Source organism: Camelina sativa, chromosome 9, assembly GCF_000633955.1.
Source record: "Camelina sativa cultivar DH55 chromosome 9, Cs, whole genome shotgun sequence".
NCBI classification, from domain to species: Eukaryota; Viridiplantae; Streptophyta; class Magnoliopsida; order Brassicales; family Brassicaceae; genus Camelina; species Camelina sativa.
The window spans coordinates 36,232,830-36,259,868 of NC_025693.1; the positions used below are offsets into that span (position 1 = coordinate 36,232,830).

General features: G+C 36.1%; 5 protein-coding genes across 33 annotated transcripts in view; 4 read left to right on the forward strand and 1 right to left on the reverse strand.

Moving 5' to 3' along the window:
* Window positions 1-2,342, forward strand: part of LOC104714452 (katanin p80 WD40 repeat-containing subunit B1 homolog) — a gene marked incomplete in the record, with an annotated part of 10,966 nt that extends 8,624 nt beyond the window's left edge. The window contains 7 exon segments of the mRNA XM_019229661.1: window positions 1-631; window positions 821-934; window positions 1,061-1,135; window positions 1,222-1,334; window positions 1,515-1,631; window positions 1,719-1,787; window positions 1,920-2,342. Of these exon segments, the coding sequence (XP_019085206.1) occupies window positions 1-631; window positions 821-934; window positions 1,061-1,135; window positions 1,222-1,334; window positions 1,515-1,631; window positions 1,719-1,787; window positions 1,920-1,980 (1,180 nt within the window).
* LOC104714453 lies at window positions 3,105-5,995 on the forward strand. The gene is given in 6 exon segments (XM_010431818.2): window positions 3,105-3,797; window positions 4,256-4,305; window positions 4,389-4,466; window positions 4,573-5,161; window positions 5,258-5,381; window positions 5,384-5,995. Coding segments are annotated over 6 exon segments (1,434 nt in total). The 5' UTR covers window positions 3,105-3,632; the 3' UTR covers window positions 5,812-5,995.
* On the forward strand, window positions 7,211-9,443 carry LOC104716018 (jacalin-related lectin 14). Its single transcript, XM_010433369.2, has 5 exons — window positions 7,211-7,408; window positions 7,521-7,955; window positions 8,050-8,481; window positions 8,571-9,020; window positions 9,105-9,443. The coding sequence occupies exons 1-5, from the start codon at window positions 7,211-7,213 to the stop codon at window positions 9,354-9,356; spliced, it is 1,767 nt and encodes a 588-aa protein (XP_010431671.1). The 3' UTR covers window positions 9,357-9,443.
* LOC104714454 (calcium-transporting ATPase 8, plasma membrane-type-like) lies at window positions 9,596-19,568 on the reverse strand. 29 transcript variants are annotated; one of them, XR_002033392.1, is made up of 35 exons: window positions 19,440-19,560; window positions 19,235-19,325; window positions 19,044-19,113; window positions 18,631-18,750; window positions 18,352-18,389; window positions 18,167-18,228; window positions 18,039-18,070; window positions 17,880-17,943; window positions 17,224-17,262; window positions 17,059-17,138; window positions 16,744-16,823; window positions 15,862-15,911; window positions 15,682-15,765; window positions 15,556-15,595; window positions 15,426-15,458; window positions 15,219-15,302; window positions 15,025-15,114; window positions 14,865-14,940; window positions 14,723-14,761; window positions 14,563-14,630; window positions 14,446-14,494; window positions 14,238-14,318; window positions 14,044-14,149; window positions 13,803-13,847; window positions 13,612-13,684; window positions 13,479-13,532; window positions 13,277-13,381; window positions 12,976-13,065; window positions 12,750-12,815; window positions 12,539-12,615; window positions 12,349-12,433; window positions 12,198-12,261; window positions 11,694-11,769; window positions 11,511-11,589; window positions 11,398-11,418 (listed from the first exon to the last, which is right to left on the reverse strand). XR_002033392.1 is itself a non-coding variant. In XM_019229663.1 (11 exons), the coding sequence occupies exons 5-11, from the start codon at window positions 11,390-11,392 to the stop codon at window positions 9,923-9,925; spliced, it is 432 nt and encodes a 143-aa protein (XP_019085208.1). In that variant the 5' UTR covers window positions 11,393-11,418; window positions 11,511-11,589; window positions 11,694-11,769; window positions 11,893-11,952; window positions 12,040-12,050; the 3' UTR covers window positions 9,596-9,922. The 29 variants fall into 29 exon arrangements, 3 of the variants coding, with proteins under 3 accessions (XP_019085208.1, XP_019085209.1, XP_019085207.1); XR_002033384.1 differs by having other exon boundaries at window positions 14,563-14,637; window positions 19,440-19,559; XR_002033389.1 differs by having other exon boundaries at window positions 13,277-13,304; window positions 14,446-14,637; window positions 19,440-19,561.
* On the forward strand, window positions 19,908-21,754 carry LOC104714456 (jacalin-related lectin 14-like). The gene is made up of 2 exons (XM_010431823.2): window positions 19,908-21,009; window positions 21,182-21,754. The coding sequence occupies exons 1-2, from the start codon at window positions 20,812-20,814 to the stop codon at window positions 21,548-21,550; spliced, it is 567 nt and encodes a 188-aa protein (XP_010430125.1). The 5' UTR covers window positions 19,908-20,811; the 3' UTR covers window positions 21,551-21,754.

Genomic DNA, 27,039 nt, shown 5'->3' on the forward strand with positions numbered 1-27,039 from the left:
TTCTCCAGCTCCAGTCATGCCTATGATACCCAATGAGACATCAAAAATAAAATCTGATGAGCCTCCTGTAACATCAACTCGACCTGATAGGCCTGCATCTACTGATTTGATATCTGATGAGTCTCCTGTAACATCAACACGACAAGCTAAGACTTCTCCAGCCCTAGTTACGCCTGTGATACTCAGTCAGCGTCAAAAAACTAACATGAAATCTGATGAGCCTCCTGTAATATCAAGAAGACCACTTAGGACCTCTTCAGCGCGAGTAATGCCTGTGATACTCAATCAAGCATCTAACTCGTATGATGAGCGTCCTGTATCAGCTTCACGATCAGCTAGAAATTCTCCAGCCCGTGTAATGCCTATGAAACTCAATCAAGCAGAAAATATGCCATCTTATGAGCCCCAAGTTGCATTAACACGATCAGCTAGGAACCATGCCCGTGTAATTCCTGGGAGAAACAACCAAGCAAGTAACTTGGCATCTAATGCATCTCATATAAGATCAAGGCAGCGATATAGCCCAACTCAAACGCTGGCAACACCTGCAGTACTTGATCATGTGACTGATATGACACTGGATGAGGCATATATAACGGAAACTCAACCAGCTTGTGATATTTTAACCCAGGTAATCTTCTAGTCATAAGTTTGAGAAATTAATAGACATCATACTTTCTCCATCTTTAAAATGTAGCTCGTTTTATAATTGATTCTGGTCGTCGCCGATGATAGAGGAAAAAAATGAAATTGCAAGGAACACAAAGTTGGAACAGCTCTGAATACATAAATAAGTATTTGATTTGTTTGGCTTATGCAGGAGGAAGAGCCTCAGATATCTGGGAGGGAAAATGATGGTGACATTTGGGAGACTTTAATGGAAACTCATAATGAAGTTTTAAACACTCTTCAATCAAGGTTAACAAAATTACAGGTAAATTTTGTCTCTGCTATTCTTTTTTTCATCGTTTTCTCTTGTTCTCTTGTCCTTTTTCTGTTCCTTTTTTTTTTTTTTGGTTTTGAGGATAAATGAAATGGTTGATTTATCATAAACATGCAGATTGTAAGACATTTTTGGGAACGAAGTGATATTAAAGGTGCGATCATGGCCTTGAGAAAGCTGTCAGATCACTCTGTAAGTATCCCAGCTGATATACTTTTGCCTATGTTTTTTATATGCTTAGATGTATGGAAAAAGCTGACTCGCTTAAACTGGAACAGGTTCAAGCAGATGTGATCAGTATTCTAACTGACAAAACAGAGATTTTAACATTGGATCTGTTTTCTCAGTTAGCACCCGTCCTCACAGGTTTGTTGGGCAGCAGGACTGAGAGGTAAATTATCTTATTATACATTTCCTCAACCTTAGATTTTTGTTTGATTTGAGTTTAAGATATAAAGTCATCTCCATGATTTGGCTTGAGAATAAGGGCATGGAAAGAAAATGATGAGCTTTTGATGAAACGGAGGATGTCTTATCAGCAAACTTAACATGTGATTTCAAATTTGTATAGGCCTGTAAATGTCTCCTTGGAAATGCTCTTGAAGCTTGTGGCAGTGTTTGGTACAGTTGTACAATCAACTGTTTCAGCACGACGAGTCGTTGGCGTTGATCTTCATGCCGAAGAAAGGTACTTGTAATTTCTGCTTCTCTTGTATATTCATGCCACACACCTTTTGCTACACTATTAGTAAAGATAAATTCGGGAAAAATGCAGGTTACAAATCTGCCAAAGTTGTTCTGCGGAATTGCAAAAGGTTCACAAGATTCTTCCACTACTCACAAGGTAAAAGAATAGTTGTAAAACATTAGTTCTGAATCATCAATGTCAAGTTCTGAACCATTCCAACTCTTGTTGATCAGTATTTGCTTTAGGTCGTCTAATTATCTTTTTTCGCTCTCTTTCATCTGAAAATAGGCGAGGTGGTCTCATAGCAAGAAAGGCTCAAGAACTAAACCTAGTTCTTCAAACACCTTAGCTCCAGATTCAGATTCTCAGATTCAGGCCTCTCTGTGACTTCTCCATTTTGTACATTATGAAGAAACTGTCTTCATGTTCCTTCAGGCGATTTTGCATCTGTTGCGTTGAAGACTCGCCGAACAGTCACAGTTTCTTGTGGCGGATTTTGCGCCTGGGAAGAACACTGCGAAAAATCGGTATATGCTGTAAATCAATCTATGTCTGGGTTTAAAGTTGTTGTCCTTCTTTAGATTCGTGATTCAGTGAATCTCAAATGTTTAGCGAAAATGGCAATTACAAACGTCTCTCTCTTCATGTGAATGTAATATGCAATCTTAATGAGAAGACACCATCAGTATATGAATATCATTTGGCAATCTAGTACTTTTTTCCCCTGACTTATATCTAATATTTGGAATTGGTCATGTGTCGTTTGGAGGTTAAGAAAATAGACTTGTCAAAGATTGTTTTTTCATCTACCAAATGTGATAATGACATACATTTCCGATAGTGGTTACTAATCACTGGTTAGTCTTCATGATTAGAGTCTTTGTTATTGAATATATGTTGTTCATCTATCCCAAAATCAGGAAATAGATTAACGAAGAAACTTCTCGTTTGTTGATTTGGATTCATTCCAATTAGTACTTCTAAAAATGGTTTAAGAAAATAAATACATCATATAAAGAGTACTTAACTTTGGCCACTGCACTAAGGTCACTTCACAATTAGAGATTTATTATAGTATATATTTAAGTTAACATTTTTAATAAAGGGTATAAATTTAACTTTTTAAATCTTAAATTAGTGTTATTCAACACAGAATTAAATGGAATGATGTATTGATATGTCTTGTTTATTACTCGTCATATTATATAATTTGTTTTTGTCAACATCATTAATTATATTATTCTCCGTGAAACAATCAATTCTAAAATCAGTTTTGGATTTTGATACTGTATAACAAAACACTAATGTCTAAAAATAAAAACAAATTAGCTCCCCAGTATTGGAGATAAATATTCTAACAAGTTGTGGTAATGACGAATAATAAATAAAAAGAAAAAGATAGAAAAATTCTGTTGAAATAAATTTACTTTATTTAGGGACAAAAAAACAAAGGCACACAAATCTAGTCATAAGTCTTTCGTTCAAAAACAAACCAATCTTCTTCTTCTTATTTGGCTTTTGAACAAAACAAGAAAAATAAAACAAACCACAACCATCAATTTCAATTTTCTTCCATTTCACAAACCGTCGAGCTTAAGGTAGACCCTTCGTCAACCCTTTCTCTCCCACCTCAGATTTTTTTTTTTTTTTTTTCCTTTCTTACTAATTTTGAATTTTTAAAATTTAATTTTCCATCCCCCATTTCTTGTCGGAATACAGCTTTTCGTGTAATAACCTCCGACACAAACCCACTCCAAACGGCTTTTACCTAGCTTCTTGTCTTATCATACCAGATTACCAAAAATAAAATTTAAACTTTTTTTTTTTTTGGTTTGTTGTCTCTGTCTCTCTGTTTTGAGAATTGAGTGGTCGGAGAGAGAAAATAGATTAGGTGGAATACGCTAACGTGCGCTAGGGGTGCGTAGTCTAATTTTGGGTTTTTTATTTTTAAAACCGAGAAGCGCGTAAGGGACACGCGTGATTGATTTTTTTTTTTTCTTTATGGTGATGATGATGATGATGACGACGACGATGATGGAGAGTGATTGGGGAACATGGGAGGAGCTTCTTCTCGGCGGTGCTGTTCTACGTCACGGAACCGGTGATTGGACCGTTGTCGCCGATGAGCTCCGTTCTCATTCTCTTCCTGAGATTTTCACACCTGAGGTTTGGGGGTCTCTCTCAATCTCCTCATTTCCCTTAAATTTCTAATATAATTTCTGAAGTTTTCGATAAGATTAATGTCCGAATCCAAAAAACATAATTAGGTTAGGTTATTTAATCAAAATTTTATGTATTGTGAAATTAATTTTAATAATTGAAAGATAATAAAAAAAAAAAAAAAAAGATACAGAACAACAGTGTTGTTGTCGGTGGATTAAGAAGCATAGATTCATCACTTGTGTGTCAAGAAAGCTTTTAGGGTCAAAGTAAAATAAAGATTTTGTTCTTGTTTAGACTACAATTATGTGTATCTTCTTGAATTGGAAACTTAACCACATTGAATAATGCAAGAAATTAGAAAAATGTCTTTGTGGTTGTTGTGATATTGCAGGCTGAGTTTGGTCAATTCTTGATATTGTCTTTTCCTTTGAATCTACTAATTCCTATTCTTTTATTTGCAGATATGCAAGGCTAAGTACAAGGACTTGCGGAAACGTTATTTGGGATGCAAGTAAAGATTTGTTTCTTCTTGTCGATACTGGACATGTATGGCCTACGATTAACCATAGTTTTCATATGTTTATGTTCTTGTAGAGCTTGGTTTGAAGAGCTTAAGAAGAAACGAGTAGCTGAGCTTAAGGCAGCTCTACTAAAATCTGAAGACTCCATTGGGTTAGCATTTGTTTTTATATTTCTTTCTAATGACTTAAAACGTTTTCATGTCTTGGATTCAAAGGAAAAAACAGATTTTGAATGTTCTGTGATATTGTGTTTTTAGGTCTTTGGAATCAAAGCTTCAGAGTTTGAAGTCAGAAAGTAACGATGAATGTCAACAAAACAATTATGATTCTAGCCGAACGTTATCACTCGAACCCTCCCCGAAATCCGAGGGTGGAGGAGAATGCACGAGCAAAGATACATCCAAAGACTTGTCATCAGTCGGTAGTTTCACACAGCAAGAACTGATCACAACAAACTGGTCGCCGGAAGCCAAGTCAGAACCACCAGTAGTACTAGTAGTAGAGCAAGAGAAGACGAAAAACATATTACACAGTGACATTTTCGAATCAGTGTACGGAGGAGGACAAGTGCTTCCGAGTATGAGGAAGAAACGAGGGAAAAGAAAACGTAAAGATTGCAGCGTTGGTAAAGAAGTGACAGAAGTTAGCGCTGTAGAAGAAAGCGATTTGGTTGATACTTCTGCGGATATTGCTAGCGTTTCTAGGTGTAAAGAAGCTGCTTCTACTAGCAACAACAGTCAAAGCCGAGGTCATGGTTTGGCTTTACCAAAGGATCTTATGAAGATATACAACACTATTTCACAGAACGAATGTGCACTTGTCTTCCGTAGACGGCTTGATAGCCAGGTGATGATCTTAATAATATGGTGAGCTTTTTAGTCTTACCTTGAAACTGCCTTTTTCGCTTATTTCCTCTATGTTTTTCTTTTTGGTACTGAACAGAAAAGGGGAAGATACAAGAAACTGGTACAGAGGCATATGGATTTAGACACAATACAATCAAGGATCAACGGTTGTTCGATATCTTCAGCGAAAGAGCTCTTTAGGGACTTTCTTTTGGTGGCGAATAAGCTATATTTTATTCTAAGAACACTCGTGAATACAAATCAGCGGTGTCCCTTAGAGACATTGTTACCAAGTCTCTGAGACACTATTTGACAGAAGATCATCTTCCTCATCGTAGCAGCATTACTACAACAAGCACAACAAAGGTTCCGGTTCTTCCTCAGAAATCTACATCTCCTACTGTCAGAATGAGCCAAGCAGCTAAAAAACCAAGAACCGGGGCGCACCCTCTTAAGACTGTTGTGAAAGATATGGCAAAGACTTCAAGCAGGGGTAAGAAAAGGTCTGTTACGGATATACCAGTTTCTGTGAAATCATCAGCAGCTGGTAAGAAGGGAACAACGGTAGAGAGAAGAAAAGACGGTAGACAAGGAAATCAAGGAGTCGATTCTCCTGCATTGATGGGGAGAAAGCGGAACAGGGTTAGATGATTGTAGTGAAGGGTTTGTTTGATTGATATGTTGTTTGTAGTTAGGTAGAGAAGGCTTATTTGATGTTAGAAGTTCATGTTTTGGTCAATCTGATCTGCAGGCGTAGACAGTGATGAATCATGATCATTGGTAAAACTAATTGTTATAAAAAAATGTATATTAATCTTATTGTCACCTTTTGATTTATTTACTAATCATATAGAAAATCGATCATCGATCAAACCAATATAAAAAACAGAGAGCTAATGAGTTTGGTTGTGTGCTTCTTTCTTGAATATCAAAATCGACACAAAAACAACGAGTTCGATAACCATCTCGAGTCAGAACTATATCATCACATTGACCACAACAATCCTCTTTTTATATGGCTCAGGTATTTTTGTTCAATCAAGTCTAACCCGTACGGTTTATAGCTTTCAATGTATAATTCAAATCTTACGATTAATGTAATACATAAACGTTGATGAAAAGTCTTGCTCCAAATCTAACTTTAGCTATAAAACAAAAAGACTACGAAGAGGTCCACGACATGCACAATTTGATTGTATATAAATATATATATATATATATATATTTTTTGACATTGTTTGTTATATAATAGTGTTTGAGGAACCAGGTCCACTCCAGCCGTCCGAAAAAAAAAAAAAATACACTAGTCAAATCCTTTTGAAGACAACGACGCCTTCATGCCTCTTTTCAGTTGATGAAATATCAAGTGTTTCCAACGGATTTATGATGAATTCATTACAATACATTTCTTATAATGTATTTAAATGTTTTATATTTTTTTAATTCGTATGGGATTCTATTGTTTTGGACCTTTTGATCGAACAAAATATGACTTCTCAAACCAGTCATAAGAATTAATTCATGTTTTGAAAGTGTGTCTGTATAATATTACCCCTAGGAATCGCTACTTGGTCGTTGTTTGGTATAATATAGAGTTGTGATCCAACTGTATAGAATTAATCAAGAATAATTCTCCCATTATTTATAAATACACCCCTTTTATGGATAACCATGTTCGATCGATTGTTCACCAAAGTAATCTCCGACTATCAAGTCTTCTTCTCCTGATCAGCCACCCAAGGTTATATTAATTTCTCTATCCTTCCCCAATGCAGAGATCTTTGTATATTAATTTAGCTCTTAAAATCTTATATATTCTGAATATCTGGTTCAAATTGTTTTTACGTAAACATCATGACCATATTTTCAAGAACTTATACAACATGAAATGAAGCTCTCTTTCATATGTGATCTCCGTCCTACAATTTTGAACTTGTTAGATCCTTGTCGTCCTGAAAGAGTATTAAAAACTCAAATATAAGTAAAAGATACATATGTGGGAAATAATGTAATTCCTCCATTTATGAATTAGATTCCAATCTGTTTGGCGATGGCACAAAGATTGGAAGCGGTAGGTAGCACAAAAGGCTTTACATTCGATGATGGATCTGACCATGACGGTATCGCCAAGATTTTTGTTGGAGGTGGTCGTCAAGGCATTAACTACATGGAGTTTGAATATGTAAAGAATGGACTGCTAAAATTTGGTACACTCGTTGGTCGTCGACATAGAGGCTTCATTGAGACGGTATGTCTTTGGTGTTATACTAAACTAAACATATATTACTCGGTTTTATATATGTGAATAGTACTAATCAATTTTTTCATCCTTTTCTCATAATCTTTTTTTGTTTGTTTAGTTTGAGATTAACCATCTTAATAATGAATACCTCGAATCAGTAGAGGGTTACTACGACCACGAATCTGGTTACATTCAAGGACTTCAATTCAAAACCAATTTCAGGATTTCGGAACTGATCGGATATGACAAGGGTAACAAGTTTACACTTGAAGTCGAGGGAAAAAATATAACTGGTTTTCATGGACATATGAGGAACAGAAACATCATCTCCCTTGGAGCATATTTCACTTGGAATTATCCGAATAAATTGAAAGCAAAAGGTAGCAAGGGAGGCTATAAGTGGGATGATGGAGCTGACCACGACGGTATAGCAAAAATTTACGTAGGAGGTGGTTTTGAAGGCATTCAGTACATCAAATTCGATTACGTCAATAGTGGAAAACCTGAAGAAGGAACAACCCACGGTTACTCGGGTAGTGGTTTCACGCAAACGGTATACATACAAAGATGTTCCAACTTTTGTTATTTGACTAAATTTCTAATACCCTTTTGTGTTCACCAATTTTTTTTATTTTTTTTTCTTGCAGTTTGAGATCAACTATCTTTACAATGAACATTTAGTCTATGTAGAGGGTTACTATGATTACACATCTGGTGTTATTCAGTCACTTCGATTTACAACCAACTTCAGGGCTTCAGAGATGTTTGGGTATGAAAAGGGTAAGAAGTTTTTACTTGGAGAGAAAGGTAAAAGAATCGTTGGCTTCCATGGATATGCTAACAAGAATCTCAACTCTCTTGGAGCATACTTCACAACGGTTCCCATTACCAAATCAGAATGCCACGGTGGTATTGGAGGCCTACCTTGGGATGATGGTGTCTTTGAAAGCATTAGAACGGTGTATGTTAGTTATAATACCACTAACATAAAATGTATCACATTTCACTACCACAACCGTACAGTTGTAGAGCGTCAACATGGTTGGCAGAGTATACAAGACGAAGGAGAAGAAGAAGAGGTTATTGATTCTAAAAAAACACAAAATATATTATTCATTGACTATAAAACCTTGAGTAGTCTCTTATTGTAAGCATGATTTTATTGCAGTTTGAGCTCGACTATCCAAATGAACTGATCACATATGTGGAGGGGACTTTAAAAATCTTTGGGGCTGGCGAGATTAGGGTCACGTCATTGATTTTCAAATCATCCGAAGGGAGAACCTCTCCAACATTTGGAACCGTGTCTGGTACCAAATTTGTGTTGGAGAACAAAGGATGTGTTATCGTTGGGTTCCATGGACGACATAGTGATCGTGATCTCGTTGCTATTGGAGCGTACTATAGTCAGATACCTCCTCCTACAGCAGAGAAACTAAGACCACAAGGTGGTTGTCGAGGAGGTTCATGGGACGATGGTGTTTACGATAATGTAAGAAAGATATATGTCGGAAAATGCGAAAATGGTATCGCATTCCTCAAGTTTGTGTACGATAAGGACACTCGGATGGTTATTGGAGACGATCATGGAAACAAAACACCACTTGATATCAAAGAGGTGATTAACTATTACTGCTTCACATATTTTTATTATTTTTGGCAGTTTACATTTTACATGAAGATTTTTTTTTTTTTTTGGCAGTTTGACGTAGAATATCCAAGTGAGTACATTACGGCGGTGGATGGTTGTTATGACAAAGTAATTGGAAGTGAAGTCGAAGTTATAACTATGCTTAGGTTTAGGACGAACAAACGAACATCTATATCGGTTGGATTTGAATCGAGCTCAAGCTTTCTCCTCTACAAAGTAGGATACAAAATTGTTGGATTCCATGGAAAAGCAAGTGACATGATTAGTCAACTTGGTGTCCATGTTGTGCCCTTCACCGAGTGATAATAATCTTCTAATCTCCATTGTTGTTATAATTATGCAATCTAGTAATACTAACAATCGCATGATTAATTTTTTTTTGTTGGTATTAAACTTTACTTTTTTCTTGTTTGGATTTCAGTGCTGTAGAAATCTGAAATCGAAAATATCTAAAACATAACTAAAAACGAGAGTTTGCATCTGATTCATTTTTTTGTTTTTTTCTAAATTGTAAACCAACATTGTTTAACGGAACATCTGAGTAACGAAACAGCTTAAAAGACTCACAACATATATAACTCAATGTAGATTTTAGTCACAATTTTGTTGTTCGTGTATGACCCCAATCAACTAGCATAGGTTTAATTTGCAATTTTGCAGAAATGATCCCTCATGCTTCCATAATTTACGTCTGATTAAGCATGGTTTAATATTTCGGGTATGTATTGTAATTTGTTACGATCAATAGTTCAATTCCTGGGGGCTGGTTCTAAGAGTTCTAAGGGTATATCTGAAACATGAATTTGCATATACTCCATTCCAACGTACAGAGTTGGCAACTGACACCTGGAACAAGATAATATCAAGATTCAACCTGCAAAAACACATTTTGTCAACTTTATCAGATGACTTCTACAATGTTTTAGGGCTAAGAATGTATCATTTAGGACACAAGGTTACAGATTTACAGTCACTAGTTTTAAAGAAAACAAGAGTAACATGATTACCCCGCAGCGTCACCCTCTCCTCTTGGGCGGCAAAATAATTACCAAAACCTATCCAAAATAATTACACACATGGAAGTCATTTGAGAAATAGAACAAAGGTAAATATGATTGACACCACTGTCATATTTGCTTTAGCAGAGAAAGGCTGCAAAAACTAAAAATGTCTTATCTGGGGATACAAAACCAAATGTCTTATCAAGTTTGAATTCGAGAAACTAAAAGCTGCAAAAACAGTACTTTCTGCCAACCAGAGGCTTACTCATCAGGTGATCAGTGGGTGGTTCAGTGGCAAAAACCAATGCTCCAAAAATGTTCATTATCAGATTAACCCAAAGAAGCTTTAAATAAAAGAAAACCCCAAATGTATGAATAAAACTAGATATATAGAGAACGAGAGAGTAAAATAGAGTTACATGCAACAGAAATTCAAACCTGCACAGCTGAAAGTGGAACCACTTGAAATAGCATTGACTGTGAACTGAAATTGTTGGCATAGACTAAGCGTCCCCAGCGAACAATCTACATATAAAAATCCACCCAAATTTAATTGCAAGAAACATTTTCTGTATTTATGCCCAATATCTACATGGAACCAGTAATTTTGGTAATGAAGTAGATTATGTGATTCTGTCTTATGTGATTATGTGATTCTGTATTTATGTGATTATGTGTATTCTGTAGATTAATTAATTTTAGTAATACATTCTGTATTATGTGATTTATGTGAGACAAGGAAGGAAACTATAATGAGGAAAAAGGTGAATTTGAGCAAACCTTGAAAACTGAAGCAAAGTTTTCATCCAAGATGATGATGTCCGAACTCTCCTTAGCCACTTCTGTTCCTGCTATTCCCATAGCTAGACCAATCCCTGCATGCAAATCCACTCAAAAAGTTTTACACCAATGAGAAAAGGATCGGCTGTCTGATGAAATACTTGGGAAAGAGATACTTTTCGATTCCAACATAAACAGTTAATTCAATAAAAATTTCCCACATTTTGAGTATTTCTATACCTCGTGTGATGCATCATTTGTCCCATCTCCGGTGACAACAAGTCACAACAACAGAATAACACTAAAGAGTCATTACCAAAACATATCTCATATTAAGTGCAAAAATACCTGTGACAACTCTGTTTGTTTTGATCCCAAGTGCTACTGCAGCAACCATCAAAGTGAGATCATGGCAAGCAACCTTGATGAAAAACAAAGAAAAACGAACACACCATATGAGAAAGTGAGCAGGGAAAACCTAAGCAACACTGAACAAATAACAAATCTTCATACCAGAAACCAAAAAGGTCTTGCGCTATAGCAAGTCATCATCATCATCTCCACTGATGCCTTTCCTAGTATTCCTGAGAAAATATGAAAATCCTTGAGGCTGATGCAACAACAAAAAATTATGTAAACCAAAAATCAATCGAATAGTAAGTTCAGGCAAACTTACCCCTCCATCTTGCAGCAGGGAACCCATTGTTGGGACATTATGACAAGCTAGTCTAGAGCGTATTTGAAAATCCTTGAGGCTGATGCAACAAATAATCATGCATACCAAAGTTAACTAGAGACAAGAGATCAAGAAATAAGTAGACATATATAACAAGAACGTCTCATATAACTGCAAACTTACCCCTCCATATTGCTGCAGGGAACAATGGTTGTGATCCATTCACATCATGACAAGCTGTTGGTTTTTGCACCACCTCCTGAGAGAAAAACAAAGAAGACCAAAAACAAAAATTCGTGTTAGTAAATAAGAAGACGGGGAAAAAGGACAAAAATCAAACAGAGATAACGAGAGTGACAAGGATGAATCAACCATCACCGACATATATTAGAAGCATCCTCCTCAATCACCAATCAATCATCATAGCATTATCCTCCACAATCTGAAACAATAAAAGAAGGAGAAGTGAATAACATGGAGAATAAAATTGAAAAATTCAGAAGCGAATACTAAGTTCAGGCAAACTTACCCCTCCATATTNACAAGCTGTTGGTTTTTGCACCACCTCCTGTGAGAAAAACAAAGAAGACCAAAAACAAAAATTCGTGTTAGTAAATAAGAAGACGGGGAAAAAGGACAAAAATCAAACAGAGATAACGAGAGTGACAAGGATGAATCAACCATCACCGACATATATTAGAAGCATCCTCCTCAATCACCAATCAATCATCATAGCATTATCCTCCACAATCTGAAACAATAAAAGAAGGAGAAGTGAATAACATGGAGAATAAAATTGAAAAATTCAGAAGCGAATACTAAGTTCAGGCAAACTTACCCCTCCATATTGCTGCAGGGAGCCATTGTTGTGAGTTGTGACATTATGACAAGCTAGTCTAGAGCGTATTTGACAATCCTTGAGGCTGGTGCAACAAGAAAACAAGCATACCAAAGTTAACTAGAGACAAGAGATAACGAAATAAGCATACATATATAATAAACCCGCCTCGTATAACTGCAAAACTTACCCACTCCATATTGCTGCTGAGAACAATTGTTGTGATCCATTCACATTATGACAAGCTGTTGGTTTTTGCACCACCTCCTGAGAGAAAAGCAAAGAAGACCAAAAATAAAAATTTGTGTTAGTAAATAAGAAGTGGGGGAAAATTACCAATAAACTAGAGACAAGTGATAGAAATAACCAGAGATAAGCATGTCACATGAGTGCAAACTTACCCCATCCATATTGCTGCTTGTTGAGATCCTTTGAGAAGCTGTTGAGGAGTAATTCCAAAAGAAGACCTGCATCAAAGAGAGAGAGAGAGAGGATATCACTGATTGGGAAGACCAATAAATTTTAAAAATCCAACAGAGGAAACGAGTGAAAAGGATGAATCAAACCACTAGAAGGTTACAGATTTACAGTCGCTCGTTTTAAAGAAAACAAGAGTAACATGATTACCCTGGCAATAGCCTAGCAGAAACGAGACAGGCAGCCATGGCTTGGTTACCCTCCTCTTGGGCGGAAAAATAATTGTCCAAGCAAGAGAATCTGGAAACACATAATAAAACACATCAAGAGAATCTGAAAAACACAATAAGACAGAGAACATAGGTAATTGTGGTTGTAACATGGAAGTCATTTGAAAAATAGAACAGAGGTAAAGAAGGGAGCACTTCACAGAAGAAAAAAAACCACCATCACAAGCCTGATGTAACATGAGAAACCAACAGAGATATAGGGCAAGAGACCAGATAGTTACCTTACACTTCTCTCTTTTAGAACCTCGACTAAAAGAAACAACAAGATATTAGGCTTGAAACGTAGATGCTAGCTCACTAGGAAGATCAGGGACATTACTGTTAACCTGCAAAATTCCAAAAACATGGCAAAAATGCACCATCACTAGCATGATGTAACATGAGAAACCAACAGAGATATAGGGCAATAGACCAGTTAGTAACCTGATGTTTCTCATTTCGAACCCTCCCACACATTAATCCCAGTGCCTGGACGGTCTGCATCAAAGAGACAGAGGTATTTAATTTCACTTATATAGAAAGAAAGAAATAAATCGGTTAAGAGGAAGAACACTACCTAAATATAGCGCAGAGAAGAAGACAACGATCCATCAGAACCATCACTGACCGAGCAAAGCATCCTCCACAATCTAATATAACAGATCCAAGAGGTAAAAATCAAATGAACATAAGAATATGATCAAACACTAGAAATAGGTGCAGCATGATAGATACATAGGAAAAAGGGGAAAGAGACCAATTAGTAACCTGTTTCCAAGATGATTTTGTCACCTTCTGCTTGCGCATCTTTTCCTACAAGGTGCATACAAAACTCAATGTGCAGGTCAAACAAATTCCTTTAAGAAAGAAATATGTGCTAAGACTGATTATCTTCTATAACTCAAGACAAGTTTAGATGCCAAGACTATTGTTCAAAACCTGTATATAGCTGAGACAAGAGGTCATTAGTCACGACATTGATACCAATACAAGGATAAGTGACACGTACCTGGCCAATTTCATTAAGATCGTCTTCCCTCTGCAACACCTCTCTGGCCTTTTTTCCTGATGTTGATGATATCTGGACCTAACTTCTCATAGAAAGATCCCAATGCCTGAAGAAGAAAAAAAAGCAACTTCTTATATACAAGAATTGGAGATAGTAAACCAAGACAGGTTTAAACTGAGAATATGTAAGCATACCGTTGAATACTTTTTAGTAGGAAATCAACCAATTCACAGAGGGAAAATGTTTTCTCGCTTTTTGTCCAAAACCCAGAAGACCTGCAGAAGAAAAAGAAAACATAAACGGTGCTAAAATAGGAGTCTGCGACAGTTCTAAAACCACACGCAATCAATCGAGTACATGTACAATGGAAGATAGGGAAGCAGCCAAGAACGACATAATTACCTGCAAAATAATAAGGGTGCAGAAGTAACAGGATCTGAAAAGTCTCCTCCTGCAGGTGAACGTCAACAACTGTAACACTTCCATTACGTTCTGGTCCACCAAGACATTTTACTTTACCAGCATCAACAGTTGTAATGATTTAATGTACTCTCCCCCATAACCACGTCGGTCCATAAGCAAGCAAGCTGCAAACTGAAATCATCATCAAAAAACTTAAAAACATTACTCAGAAGACCTTAGCATAAAGTTTATATCAAAGATCTGAAGTATGATGCACCTTTAACAAATAATTGGTTTCCAAAATCAGACTTGAGACCTGCAAAGACAAAACAAAGCAGAGTTATGTTACAAACAAATTAAACAATCGAAAGTAAGTAAAATTGAATCGATGATAAGACATAAGATGAGTTGTGGCATACACATCGGGAAGACTGTTGTCGATAAGAAGCTTGTGGAGGTTAAGAGAAATCTTTATAGCCTCTTATGATTTAGGATCTGAATAAAAAATGATCAAAATCTTTGTAACCAATGTGAGAATCATTCAAGTACAAAGGTTGTGGGTGTCAAAATTGAACAAACCTTAGTAACAGTTAGCATTCTGCAAACTTGGAACCGAGAGAGAACATAGTAGTAGTGATCTCCGGCCTCGTCTCCAAGCCATATTTTAACCTGAAAGTGGAAATTCAAAAGTGAACATGTAAGTTTGTCTTCTAGAGTTGTATAAAGAATACTACCCTAGAGTACATGTCGAATGAAGTATTCACGAGACATACCTTAAGATAAAGTTTCAAATCAAAGATCTGAAGTATGCTCTGCACCTTAAAACAAATAATTTGGTTCCAAAATGAGATGGAGACCTGCAAAGACAAAATAAAGCAGAGTTATGTTACAAACAAAAATACCGAAAGTAAGTAAATTCCTTCGAAGATAAGAGAGAAGACATTATACTTTGTCATCATGTTGTAATATATCAAATGTACCTTTCTCCAGAAGCACGTCGCTCCATAAGCAAGCTGCAAATGAAATCATCATCAGAATACTTGAAAACATTATTCACAAGACATATCTTAAGATAAAGTTTCAATCAAAGATCTGAAGTATGCTCTGCACCTTAAAACAAATAATTGGTTTCCAAAATCAGACTGAGACCCTGCAAATACAAAACAGCAGAGTTATGTTACAAACAAACATATTCATTCAAGTACAAAAGGTTTTGGGTGTCAAAATTGAACAAACCTTAGTAACAGTTAGCATTCTTAAAACTAGGATCCGAGAAACAGATAAAAGAGATGCTGCGTTGTCTCCAAGCCATATTTTAACCTGAAATATATCAACATGCAATCAGAAGAAAAAAAACCACATAACCAAAGTGAAAATTCAGAAACAGATAAAAGAGATGTGTTAAGAGAAAGGAACCCATGAGAACGCCTGAGGAGTGAGGATGATATAAAAGCATCGTCCAAAAGCTGAAATAAAAAAAGGACAAGTAAATATCAACATGTAAATTAGAAGAAGGAAAAAACCACAGAACCAAAAGTGAAAATTAGGAAGTGAACATGCAACACTGTTCTAACAATTTCACAAACTAATGAAACCTTCTAGAGTCGTATAAAGAATACACACACACAAACAGAAGATATAAACCCTAAAAACCATCAATTCAAAGCTTGAAAACGATCAATCAAAGCAAATCAGAGATCAATCATAGCATATAGTCCACAAATTTAAATCAACAAAACAAACACGACAATTAAATAAATGACACGTAATTCAATTATAGAAACCCAAAGTGATAAATCAAACCGTAGGACTTAGGAGTGAAAATTCAGAAGCGTGGGCGAGCGATAATGATTGGAATCATAAATTTGCTACCAAAAACACACCTGCAAGACGAAGAAGAAACTTAGGGAACCAAAGCAAAAAATAAAAAACAAACAGAGCGAAGAGTAAAAGTTTCACATCATTAANAAAAAAAGGACAAGTAAATATCAACATGTAAATTAGAAGAAGGAAAAAACCACAGAACCAAAAGTGAAAATTAGGAAGTGAACATGCAACACTGTTCTAACAATTTCACAAACTAATGAAACCTTCTAGAGTCGTATAAAGAATACACACACACAAACAGAAGATATAAACCCTAAAAACCATCAATTCAAAGCTTGAAAACGATCAATCAAAGCAAATCAGAGATCAATCATAGCATATAGTCCACAAATTTAAATCAACAAAACAAACACGACAATTAAATAAATGACACGTAATTCAATTATAGAAACCCAAAGTGATAAATCAAACCGTAGGACTTAGGAGTGAAAATTCAGAAGCGTGGGCGAGCGATAATGATTGGAATCATAAATTTGCTACCAAAAACACACCTGCAAGACGAAGAAGAAACTTAGGGAACCAAAGCAAAAAATAAAAAACAAACAGAGCGAAGAGTAAAAGTTTCACATCATTAATTATCAAACCCTAGAAGGAGAATTCCACAAGTAGGAGGCATGAATTGAGAGAGGGAGAGAATCAAAGATAAAACAAAGATAAAGTGGAACACAATCATGTATCAAAGATAAAAACAATCACGTTCTGGTCCACCACGACATTTTACTTTACCAGCATCATTTGCATCAACAGTTGTAATGATTTAATGTACTCTTCCACATAACCACGTCGGTCCATAAGCAAGCTGCAAACTGAAATCATCATCAGAAGACTTAAAAACATTATTCGGAAGACCTTAGGGTAAAGTTTATATCAATGATCTGAAGTATGATGCACCTTTAACAAATAATTGGTTTCCAAAATCAGACTTGAGACCTGCAAAGACAAAACAAAGCAGAGTTATGTTACAAACAAATTAAACATATCGAGAGTAAGTAAAATTGAATCGATGATAAGACATAAGATGAGTTGTGGCATACACATCGGGAAGACTGTTGTCGATAAGAAGCTTGTGGAGGTTAAGAGAAATCTTTATAGCCTCTTATGATTTAGGATCTGAATAAAAAATGATCAAAATCTTTGTAACCAATGTGAGAATCATTCAAGTACAAAATGTTGTGGGTGTCAAAATTGAACAAACCTTAGTAACAGTTAGCATTCGGCAAACTTGGAACCGAGAGAGAACATAGTAGTAGCGATCTCCTGCCTCGTCTCCAAGCCATATTTTAACCTGAAAGTGGAATCTCAGAAGTGAACATGTAAGTTTGTTTCCAACAATTTCACAGCTAAATAAACCTTCTAGAGTTGTATAAAGAATACTACATACCTTAAGAAAAAGTTTGAAATCAAAGATCTGTTGTATGCTCGGCACCTTAATTGGTTTCCAATATGAGATGGAGACCTGCAAAGACAAAACAAAGCAGGGTTATGTTACAAACAAAAATACCGAAAGTAAGTAAATTCCTTCGAAGATAAGAGAGAAGAAACTATACTTTGTCATCATGTTGTAATGATCAAATGTACCTTTCCCCAGAACCACGTCGCTCCATAAGCAAGCTGCAAATTGAAATCATCAGAATACTTTAAAACATTATTCACAAGACATATCTTAAGATAAAGTTTCAACCAAAGATCTGAAGTATGCTCTGCACCTTAAAACAAATCGTTCGTTTCCAAAATCAGACTGAGACATGCAAAGACAAATCAAAGCAGAGCTATGTTACAAACAAAAATATCGTAAGTAAGTAGAATTGTTCGAAGATAAGAGAGAAGACATTACTTTGTCATCATGTTAATGATCAAATGTACCTTTCTCCAGAACCACGTCGCTCCATAAGCAAGCTGCAAATGAAATCATCATCAGAATACACGTAATTAGAAGAAGAAAAAAAAACACATAACCAAATTGAAAATTCAGAAACAAATAAAAGAGATGTGTTAAGAGAAAAGAACCCATGAGAACACCTGAGGAGTGAGGATGATATAAAAGCATCGTCCAAAACCTGAAAATAAGAAAAAGGACAAGTAAATATCAACATGTAATTAGAAGAAGCAAAAAAACCACGGAACCAAAAGTGAAAATTAGCAAGTAAACATGTAAAACTATCCCAACAAATTCAGAAACTAATGGAACCTTCTAGAGTCGTATAAAGAATACTATACTACACAGTACATGTAGAATGAAGTATTATACTACATTGTAATATAGTTTTTCTTTTTTTAATTTATAAATAAAAGACTTACATGAATCTCTCTCTCTCTCTCTATCGGTCCTCTGCTGCATCTTTATCAAATTATATGACGTTACCATAATAGACAATATAATTCCATCTTTAGCAACAAGAGACAATGATCCAATTCCACCTGAAAACACACACACACACACACAGAGAAGATATAAACCATCAATTCAAAACTTGAAAACGATAGCACCATCCACCACATAGCTACTAACAACAGACAGAAGAGACAGGATTTTTAAAAAAAGAAGATTGAGAAATCAAAGCGTAGGACTTGGGAGTGAAAAATCACAAGCGTGGGGCGAACAATAAAAATAAACAGAGCGAAGAGTAAAAGTTTCACTTATCAAACCCTAGAAGGAGAATTCCACAAGTAGGAGGCATGAATTGAGAGAGAGAGAGAGGGAGAGAACAAACCCTAGAAGAAGAAGGAGAGAATTCCACAAGTAGGGAGGAATGCAGATTATAAACTCGCTTCTATTACAACCTGCAAGACGAATAAACAAAAATCAGCGAAAGCGTTAAGAAGAAGAATAACAGAGCCAAGAGAATAAAACCCTAAAAGCGAATAACGATGCAATTGAATAGAGAGAGAGAGAGAGATATACCAAACCCTAAAAGCTTCGATGCAATTGGATCGAGCGAGAGAGATACCGGGGGGAGCGATGATCAGATTATAAACTTGCTTTCAAAACAAACCTGCAAGAGACGAAGAAACAAATAAATCAGATCAGAGACGCGTTAGTTAACAAAGCGAAGAGATTAGAAAAAAAGAAACCTACAGACCAAACCCTAGAACACTAAATTACAAACCGCGTAGGAACGAAACCCTAGATAATCATCGCAAATTCAGAGAGAGAGAGAGAGAGAGCGAGACTCGCCGAAGAAACAGATACGAAGAAAGAGTGGAGAGTCCAAGTAAGAAAGAAACAGTAGAGGCATTTATTTATAGATCCCTAAATGTTTTATTATGTCGGTTACGATCTCACAAATAGGTTTCCTTTTTCCTTTTCTAACTTACTTTATTTATTTTTCCTTTTCTGGGCTGAGTTTTAATGGACAAATCCCGCATTATATGGGCTACTGGGCTTCATATTCCATTATTTTTGATAATTTATTTAATTTTTAAGAAAACGCCACCGTTTTTCTTTTCCCATCTTCCTTCGTCTCCAAAATTCCAGTTTCGTTCTAGAAACATCTTCACAAAGCCCAATCCAGCCCATAATATGTATAAGGCAACTACGTCGTTTTTAATGACACAGACGAAAGCACTGCTTGTTTTCCTTTATTGGACTCGCGACGTTCCCGATGCAGATCCTTTCTTCGTCGACACACACAACAGTGAGACCTTAGGGTTTCTTCGATCGATCTTGGGATCAACAACAAACATCTTGAATCTCAACGAGGTTGATGATCACGTCACGATGATGCTGCATATATCCGGTTTCATGGAGTCAAGCAGAGGGGATAGTGGTCTGCAAGTGAAAACTTCTTAATTTTATCATATCCCATCAGGTCGAAATTCTTGATGTTAGTTTTGAATTGAATTCCTTGAAGGACACCAGATAGAAAGGTAGTAATCAAATGGAGCAAAGGTTCTGCTCTAGTTGGCTACTTGGCTTCCGTATGGATGGAAGAAATAGTAAGAGATTTTTTTCGTTAATTTCTAATTACAAATATGATTTGAGTCTCTCTCTCTCTCTCTCTCTCTCTCTCTCCCTTGGTCTTCTTCATTCGCTTTGTCAACGGCTCTCTCTTCTTGGCCGGCACTCTTCTAAATGATTTCTTTATTTTCACCATTTTCATATTATAAGAAAGATTCCTATGTAGAAGAAGACATACATAATACATGTATATAAAATTTGTTAAGACAAGACCATGTCTCGTTTATGGGTGATAAGTCCTCCGCTCGCTCATCACAAGTCTTCTTCTCTCCTCAGCCACCAGAGGTCATCTCTCTCTTTCTCTCTCCCCCTCCCAATGCATACTTGATTTATTGATATACTTATAAAATCTTAACTAGTTCTGTGATATGTAAATGTAATTAATGATCATACACTTTAATACTAGCTTGTGTAACAAAAACTCCCAAGTATTACTGAAGTAACCACCTTTTGTTCACCTCTGTCTGCAAAAATTTATTTAAGAGGTAGTTGATTTTCCTTCAACTCTAAACGTATTGGAAATGGCCGAAATGATGGAAGCGATAGGCAGACCCGGAGGCAATAAGTGGGATGATGGATCGGACCATGATGGTGTTTCCAAGATATATGTACGAGTTGGTTCAGAGGGCATTCAGACCATCCATTTGGAATATGTGAAGAGTGGACAACTGAAAAGGGGAAAACTCTTTGGTGTTTGGGATAGAGGTTTCACACATACGGTATGTCTTACAATATATTAATGGTGACGGTTTAACAATGCATATTTGGAATTGGAATGTTTGGTTTTTAGGTTTCCTCCGATCCGCTTTTATACAGCCTAATCATTTTATGTGAACAATAATAATTGACTAACTTTAAGTAATATTTGTTTCTAATTTCATTTGAATGCAGATCGAGATTGACAGTCTTAACAATGAATATCTTGAATCTGTTGAGGGTTACTACGACGACAAATCTAATGTCATTCAAGCACTTCAATTTAAAACTAACACAAAAACTTCTGAGCTGCTAGGCTATAATAATAAGGGTAAGAAGTTTTCACTCTTGCAAACAAGGGAAAGAAAATCATTGGGTTTCATGGACATGTTGAGAAGAACCTCATTTCTCTTGGAGCATATTTCGCCGTTGTTTCTGTTAGTAAATCAGTCTTGCACGGTGGTATTGGTGGCCGTTACTGGGATGATGGTGTCCTTTACCGATACTGCAAGATTGAATGGCAAAGCGGGTGCTTCTTCATACTCTGCTGCGTCTAAGTCCTGAAGATGAGCACTTTTGAAGAATCTTGGGAGGATATATTGCCTTACGGGTATTATAAACATGATCATTAGAGGGAACATAACTCCAGCTATTGGGATCCACGTGAGACCAAAGCAGGTTAAAAGATAAGTTGTTTGGAAAATAGTGAACATTGCAATCGTTTTGAATGGAACAGTTTCCACAAATGTTGCGTTGTTATCTTCAAGAACCCTGCAATTTTGGTAAATAGTTCAGTAAACCATTCTTGAAAAGTAAAAGGCGATAAAAAAAAAAGATTGAGATTTTTACTTGAATCTACGGCTTGGGGCTGTGAAGAGAAGCAAGATTCTTTCCCAGAACTGGTTTCCGGGTAGGCTTTCAATTGCCATGAAGGCGAAGTATCCCCAAAGGACTGATGTAGGGATCATTTTAAGGAGAGGCATAGCTGCAACACATCCTCCAACCATTATTGCTTGAAGCAAGTTGCTCACTCTCTGTTCTTTGACTTTAATTGGCAATAAATCATCGATCTCTTTCTCAATATCAAACAGAGTTTCATCAACTGGAGCATCGAGATTTCCTGTGAATGTCGTTGCTTGGATTGTTGATTCTCTCAGCTCTTTCAAACCCTGCGGAAGAGATAGTTTACCTCCAATGAGCCTCTAACAATACTATTCCACTGAAAATTGAAAAGTTACACAGAAGATTCTTACTTGATGATAAACTTAATCTAGAAGGGGAGAGACGGTTGAGGTCGCAATTCAGAGAACAGCGGAATGGAGGATAGCGAGGGGTTAGACTTTCAGGGGAAACAAAAAATGAGCCTTTAAAAGATTAGGCCCAAAAATAGAAGAAAAATTAACTTGGATGACTTTTGAAATTAGGCCTCTTAAACAGAAAGATATGCTGAGGTACAACAATCGCAAATAATATTTTAGAGATAACAGAATATTGTAGGTGGTGGTTTTTCTCTTTTGTTAGACCAGACCAGTTCAGATCTGTAAGAAATGTACCAGATAGTTAGTACAAAATTTGAAGTCGAAGCTATGGTTTTATCAGAGCATGAAGTGTTACTCGAAGATTGAAGCTTAATGCTTAGATAAGATATCATCTGTTGGAGTTGTTCATTAGACATGTCCTCATTGAAGTTCTCCTTAGGTGTTATCCTTAATATCTTCAACATGACTGGTGTGCTAGCAAAGTTAGTACTTCCAACATAGTTATTCTTCTTTGCCCTTGGATGTCCTGGAGGATAGATCCATGTAGTTTGTAGCATTTATCCGCAATATGTCCAACAAGCGAGCAGTGAGAACACTTAGGCTTTTGAAAGTTTCCTTGTGCCATCAAGACAGAATTCTGACATGTGAAATCACAACATTTAAAATCCACGATTTCACCATGCTGTTGCATCTACTCCAGATAGATCTCCTTGGACTCACAACATTTAAAACCCACGATTTCACCATGCTGTTGCATCTACTCCAGATCTTGACAAAGCAAGACAAAACAAGACTTCAATATTTTGATTATTTTTTTCCGCTAGCTGTCATAAGTTGTCCTTTGGTTTGTCTACATTTGAAAGATCACTAAGCTTGGCATTCAGCCCAATGATGATCCACAGATTATATTTATGACAAAACAAAATTGAACCTTAAATTGAACCTATTACAAAACAAAATTAAAAAGAAATTCCGAAAATGACTTATGAAGACTTTTGGAGGCAAAAAATGGAGAGAGCAAATGTTTTACATCGTGTTCAGAATACAAGCACAATCATTGGAAAACTAAAAAAAGGAAGAAAATAACCCACAAAAGAAAAAAAAACAATCATTGGAAAACTAAAAAAAGGAAGAAAATAACCCACAAAAGAAAAAAAAAACTTATAGAACCCAAAATTTGACCCAAAAACCATGTTTTCCTTTGGATATCTTCTCCTTGGAAATATCTTCTGCAACTTCTCTTCTCTCTCTCTCTTTTCGTTCATCATCTTCCCAAAAAACCTAAAAAAATTGAGTCTTGAAGAAGAAGAAGAAGGTTGCGCTTCCAAGTACAGATCGAACGATTCGCAGAATCTTCCAATTTTTTGAATCTGAATCGATGGTTGGAGCTCTCGGTAACCCTTTCAATAATTTTCTCTCTTTCTTTTATCCGTTGTAACACACAAGAATCCATATCGTCAGTATTTTTAGTGTTCAACCGTACCACCGTCAACCACCACTGCCGGCCATCACCTTAACCCCTACCCTTAAACCAAAAAACCCAAAATAGTAATTTACCCTACCCTTGATCATACTTTTCTAATTTTTTTGAATAGATGGTTATATTATTCTATAGTTTTGTTTTTTTGGCTACTCAGCTAATTCACCCTTATTAAAAACAACATAAACAAAGAAAAGAAAGTGAGTACCAGATACAGACGAAAATTTAAAATACCAAAAAATTGTTAAAAAAACACAAACCATAATCTAACTACAAGAGAAAAAAATTAGACTAAATTAGCTGAAAAAACATAGTCGAAAAAATAAACGAACAAAAGAGCAAAATAAATTAACAAAAGAAGAAAAGAAAACATACTAACAACGTAACCTGACGAAAAGAAGAAAATACATAACAAAAAAAACAAATTAACAAAACAACCGAAAAAGTTTAGGGGTTAGGGTTTAGGGTTTTTAAAATTAAAAGGTTTCCAACCATTTAACAAGGTTTAATAAGGTTTTTTAAAAACCTTGTAAACTTTTTAAATAAAATGTTTTTTATAAGGTAGAAATTTAAAAAAATTTGGTAGGAAAATCCAATTTCGTAATTTTGGCAGGAAATTTTTTTGATTTTGGCGGGAAATTTTTTCGATATTGGCGGGAATTTTTTTTGATTTTGGCGGGAAAATTTTTCATTTTTTGGCGGGAAATGTTTTTCGATTTTGATGACTGTACATTCTTGCCATCATTCAAAGAAAGGGTAATATGGTCATTTTGTACGTAAAAGTTTTAAAAAGAGGTATGGATGGACATTTTTGAAAATGCCCCTTTTTGAAAATGCAGAATAGTCTCCAAAGATAAAGTGCGGTTCTACCATTTTTGCCCTCCAAAGCGTCTACATTTTTTGCCTCCAAGAGTCTACATTTTTTGCCTCCAAGAGTCTCCATTTTTGGCCTCCAAGAATCTTCATTTTTGGCTTCCAAAAGTCATCATATTTGGCCTCCAAAAGTCATCATTTTTTGCCTCCAAAGCGTCTCCATTTTTAGCCTCCAAGAGTCTCCATTTTTGGCTCCAAAAATCTTATTTTTTGCCTCCAAAAGTCATCATATTTGTGGCCTCCAAAAAGTGTGGAGGCCAAAAATGGAGAAGCTTTGGAGGCCAAAAATGATGACGTTTTGGAAGCCAAATATGATGACTTTTGGAGGCCAAATATGATGACTTTTGGAGGCCAAAAATGGAGACGCTTTGGAGTCCAAAAGTGGAGACGCTTTGGAGGCCAAAAGTAGAGATGCTTTGGAGGCTAAATAATGGAGACTCTTGGAGACCAAAAATGGAGACGCTTTGGAGGCCAAATATGATGACTTTTGGAGGAAAAAAATGAAGACTTTTGGAGGCAAAAAATGGAGACTCTTGGAGGCCAAAAATGAAGACTCTTGGAGACCAAAAATAGAGACGCTTTGGAGGTAAAAAACTCATGACTTTTGGAGGCCAAATATGAAAACTTTTGGAGGCCAAAAATGAAGACTTTTGTCCGTCAAAAATGGAGACTCTTGGAGGCCAAAAATGGAAACGCTTTGGAGGCAAAAAATGGAGACTCTTGGAGGCAAAAAATGGAGACTCTTGGAGGCCAAAAATGGAGAATATTTGGAGGCAAAAAAGGATGAATTTTGGAGGCTAAAAAGGATGAGTTTTGGAGGCCAAAAATAATGACTTTTTGAGGCCAAAAATGAAGACTTTTGGAGGCTAAAAATGAAGACTTTTGGAGGCTAAAAATGAAGACTTTTGGAGGCTAAAAATGAAGACTTTTGGAGGCTAAAAATGAAGACTTTTGGAGGCTAAAAATGAAGACTTTTGGAGGCTAAAAATGAAGACTTTTGGAGGCTAAAAATGAAGACTTTTGGAGGCTAAAAATGAAGACTTTTGGAGGCTAAAAATGAAGACTTTTGGAGGCTAAAAATGAAGACTTTTGGAGGCTAAAAATGAAGACTTTTGGAGGCTAAAAATGAAGACTTTTGGAGGCTAAAAATGAAGACTTTTGGAGGCTAAAAATGAAGACTTTTGGAGGCTAAAAATGAAGACTTTTGGAGGCTAAAAATGAAGACTTTTGGAGGCTAAAAATGAAGACTTTTGGAGGCTAAAAATGAAGACTTTTGGAGGCTAAAAATGAAGACTTTTGGAGGCTAAAAATGAAGACTTTTGGAGGCTAAAAATGAAGACTTTTGGAGGCTAAAAATGAAGACTTTTGGAGGCTAAAAATGAAGACTTTTGGAGGCTAAAAATGAAGACTTTTGGAGGCTAAAAATGAAGACTTTTGGAGGCTAAAAATGAAGACTTTTGGAGGCTAAAAATGAAGACTTTTGGAGGCTAAAAATGAAGACTTTTGGAGGCTAAAAATGAAGACTTTTGGAGGCTAAAAATGAAGACTTTTGGAGGCTAAAAATGAAGACTTTTGGAGGCTAAAAATGAAGACTTTTGGAGGCTAAAAATGAAGACTTTTGGAGGCTAAAAATGAAGACTTTTGGAGGCTAAAAATGAAGACTTTTGGAGGCTAAAAATGAAGACTTTTGGAGGCTAAAAATGAAGACTTTTGGAGGCTAAAAATGAAGACTTTTGGAGGCTAAAAATGAAGACTTTTGGAGGCTAAAAATGAAGACTTTTGGAGGCTAAAAATGAAGACTTTTGGAGGCTAAAAATGAAGACTTTTGGAGGCTAAAAATGAAGACTTTTGGAGGCTAAAAATGAAGACTTTTGGAGGCTAAAAATGAAGACTTTTGGAGGCTAAAAATGAAGACTTTTGGAGGCTAAAAATGAAGACTTTTGGAGGCTAAAAATGAAGACTTTTGGAGGCTAAAAATGAAGACTTTTGGAGGCTAAAAATGAAGACTTTTGGAGGCTAAAAATGAAGACTTTTGGAGGCTAAAAATGAAGACTTTTGGAGGCTAAAAATGAAGACTTTTGGAGGCTAAAAATGAAGACTTTTGGAGGCTAAAAATGAAGACTTTTGGAGGCTAAAAATGAAGACTTTTGGAGGCTAAAAATGAAGACTTTTGGAGGCTAAAAATGAAGACTTTTGGAGGCTAAAAATGAAGACTTTTGGAGGCTAAAAATGAAGACTTTTGGAGGCTAAAAATGAAGACTTTCGAAGGCCAAAAATGGAGAATCTTGGAGGCCAAAAATGGAGACGCTTTGGAGGCCAAAAGTGGAGACGCTTTGGAGGCCAAAAGTGGAGACGCTGTGGAGGTCAAATATGATGACTTTTGGAGGCCAAAAATGGAGACTCTTGGAGGCCAAAAATGAAGACGCTTTGGAGACCAAAAA

Coding starts and splice junctions, on each gene's coding strand:
- LOC104716018 (XM_010433369.2), top strand. CDS start 7,211: ATGGCACAAAGATTGGAAGCGGTAGGTAGCACAAAAGGCTTTACATTC. Junction 7,409..7,520: donor ATAGAGGCTTCATTGAGACG/GTATGTCTTTGG, acceptor TTGTTTGTTTAG/TTTGAGATTAACCATCTTAA. Junction 8,482..8,570: donor ACGAAGGAGAAGAAGAAGAG/GTTATTGATTCT, acceptor ATTTTATTGCAG/TTTGAGCTCGACTATCCAAA.
- LOC104714454 (XM_019229663.1), bottom strand. CDS start 11,392: ATGATGATGATGACTTGCTATAGCGCAAGACCTTTTTGGTTTCTG. Junction 10,580..10,834: donor ACTTTGCTTCAGTTTTCAAG/GTTTGCTCAAAT, acceptor TTTTATATGTAG/ATTGTTCGCTGGGGACGCTT. Junction 10,399..10,492: donor TTCCACTTTCAGCTGTGCAG/GTTTGAATTTCT, acceptor TTTTATTTAAAG/CTTCTTTGGGTTAATCTGAT.
- LOC104714456 (XM_010431823.2), top strand. CDS start 20,812: ATGGCCGAAATGATGGAAGCGATAGGCAGACCCGGAGGCAATAAGTGG. Junction 21,010..21,181: donor ATAGAGGTTTCACACATACG/GTATGTCTTACA, acceptor ATTTGAATGCAG/ATCGAGATTGACAGTCTTAA.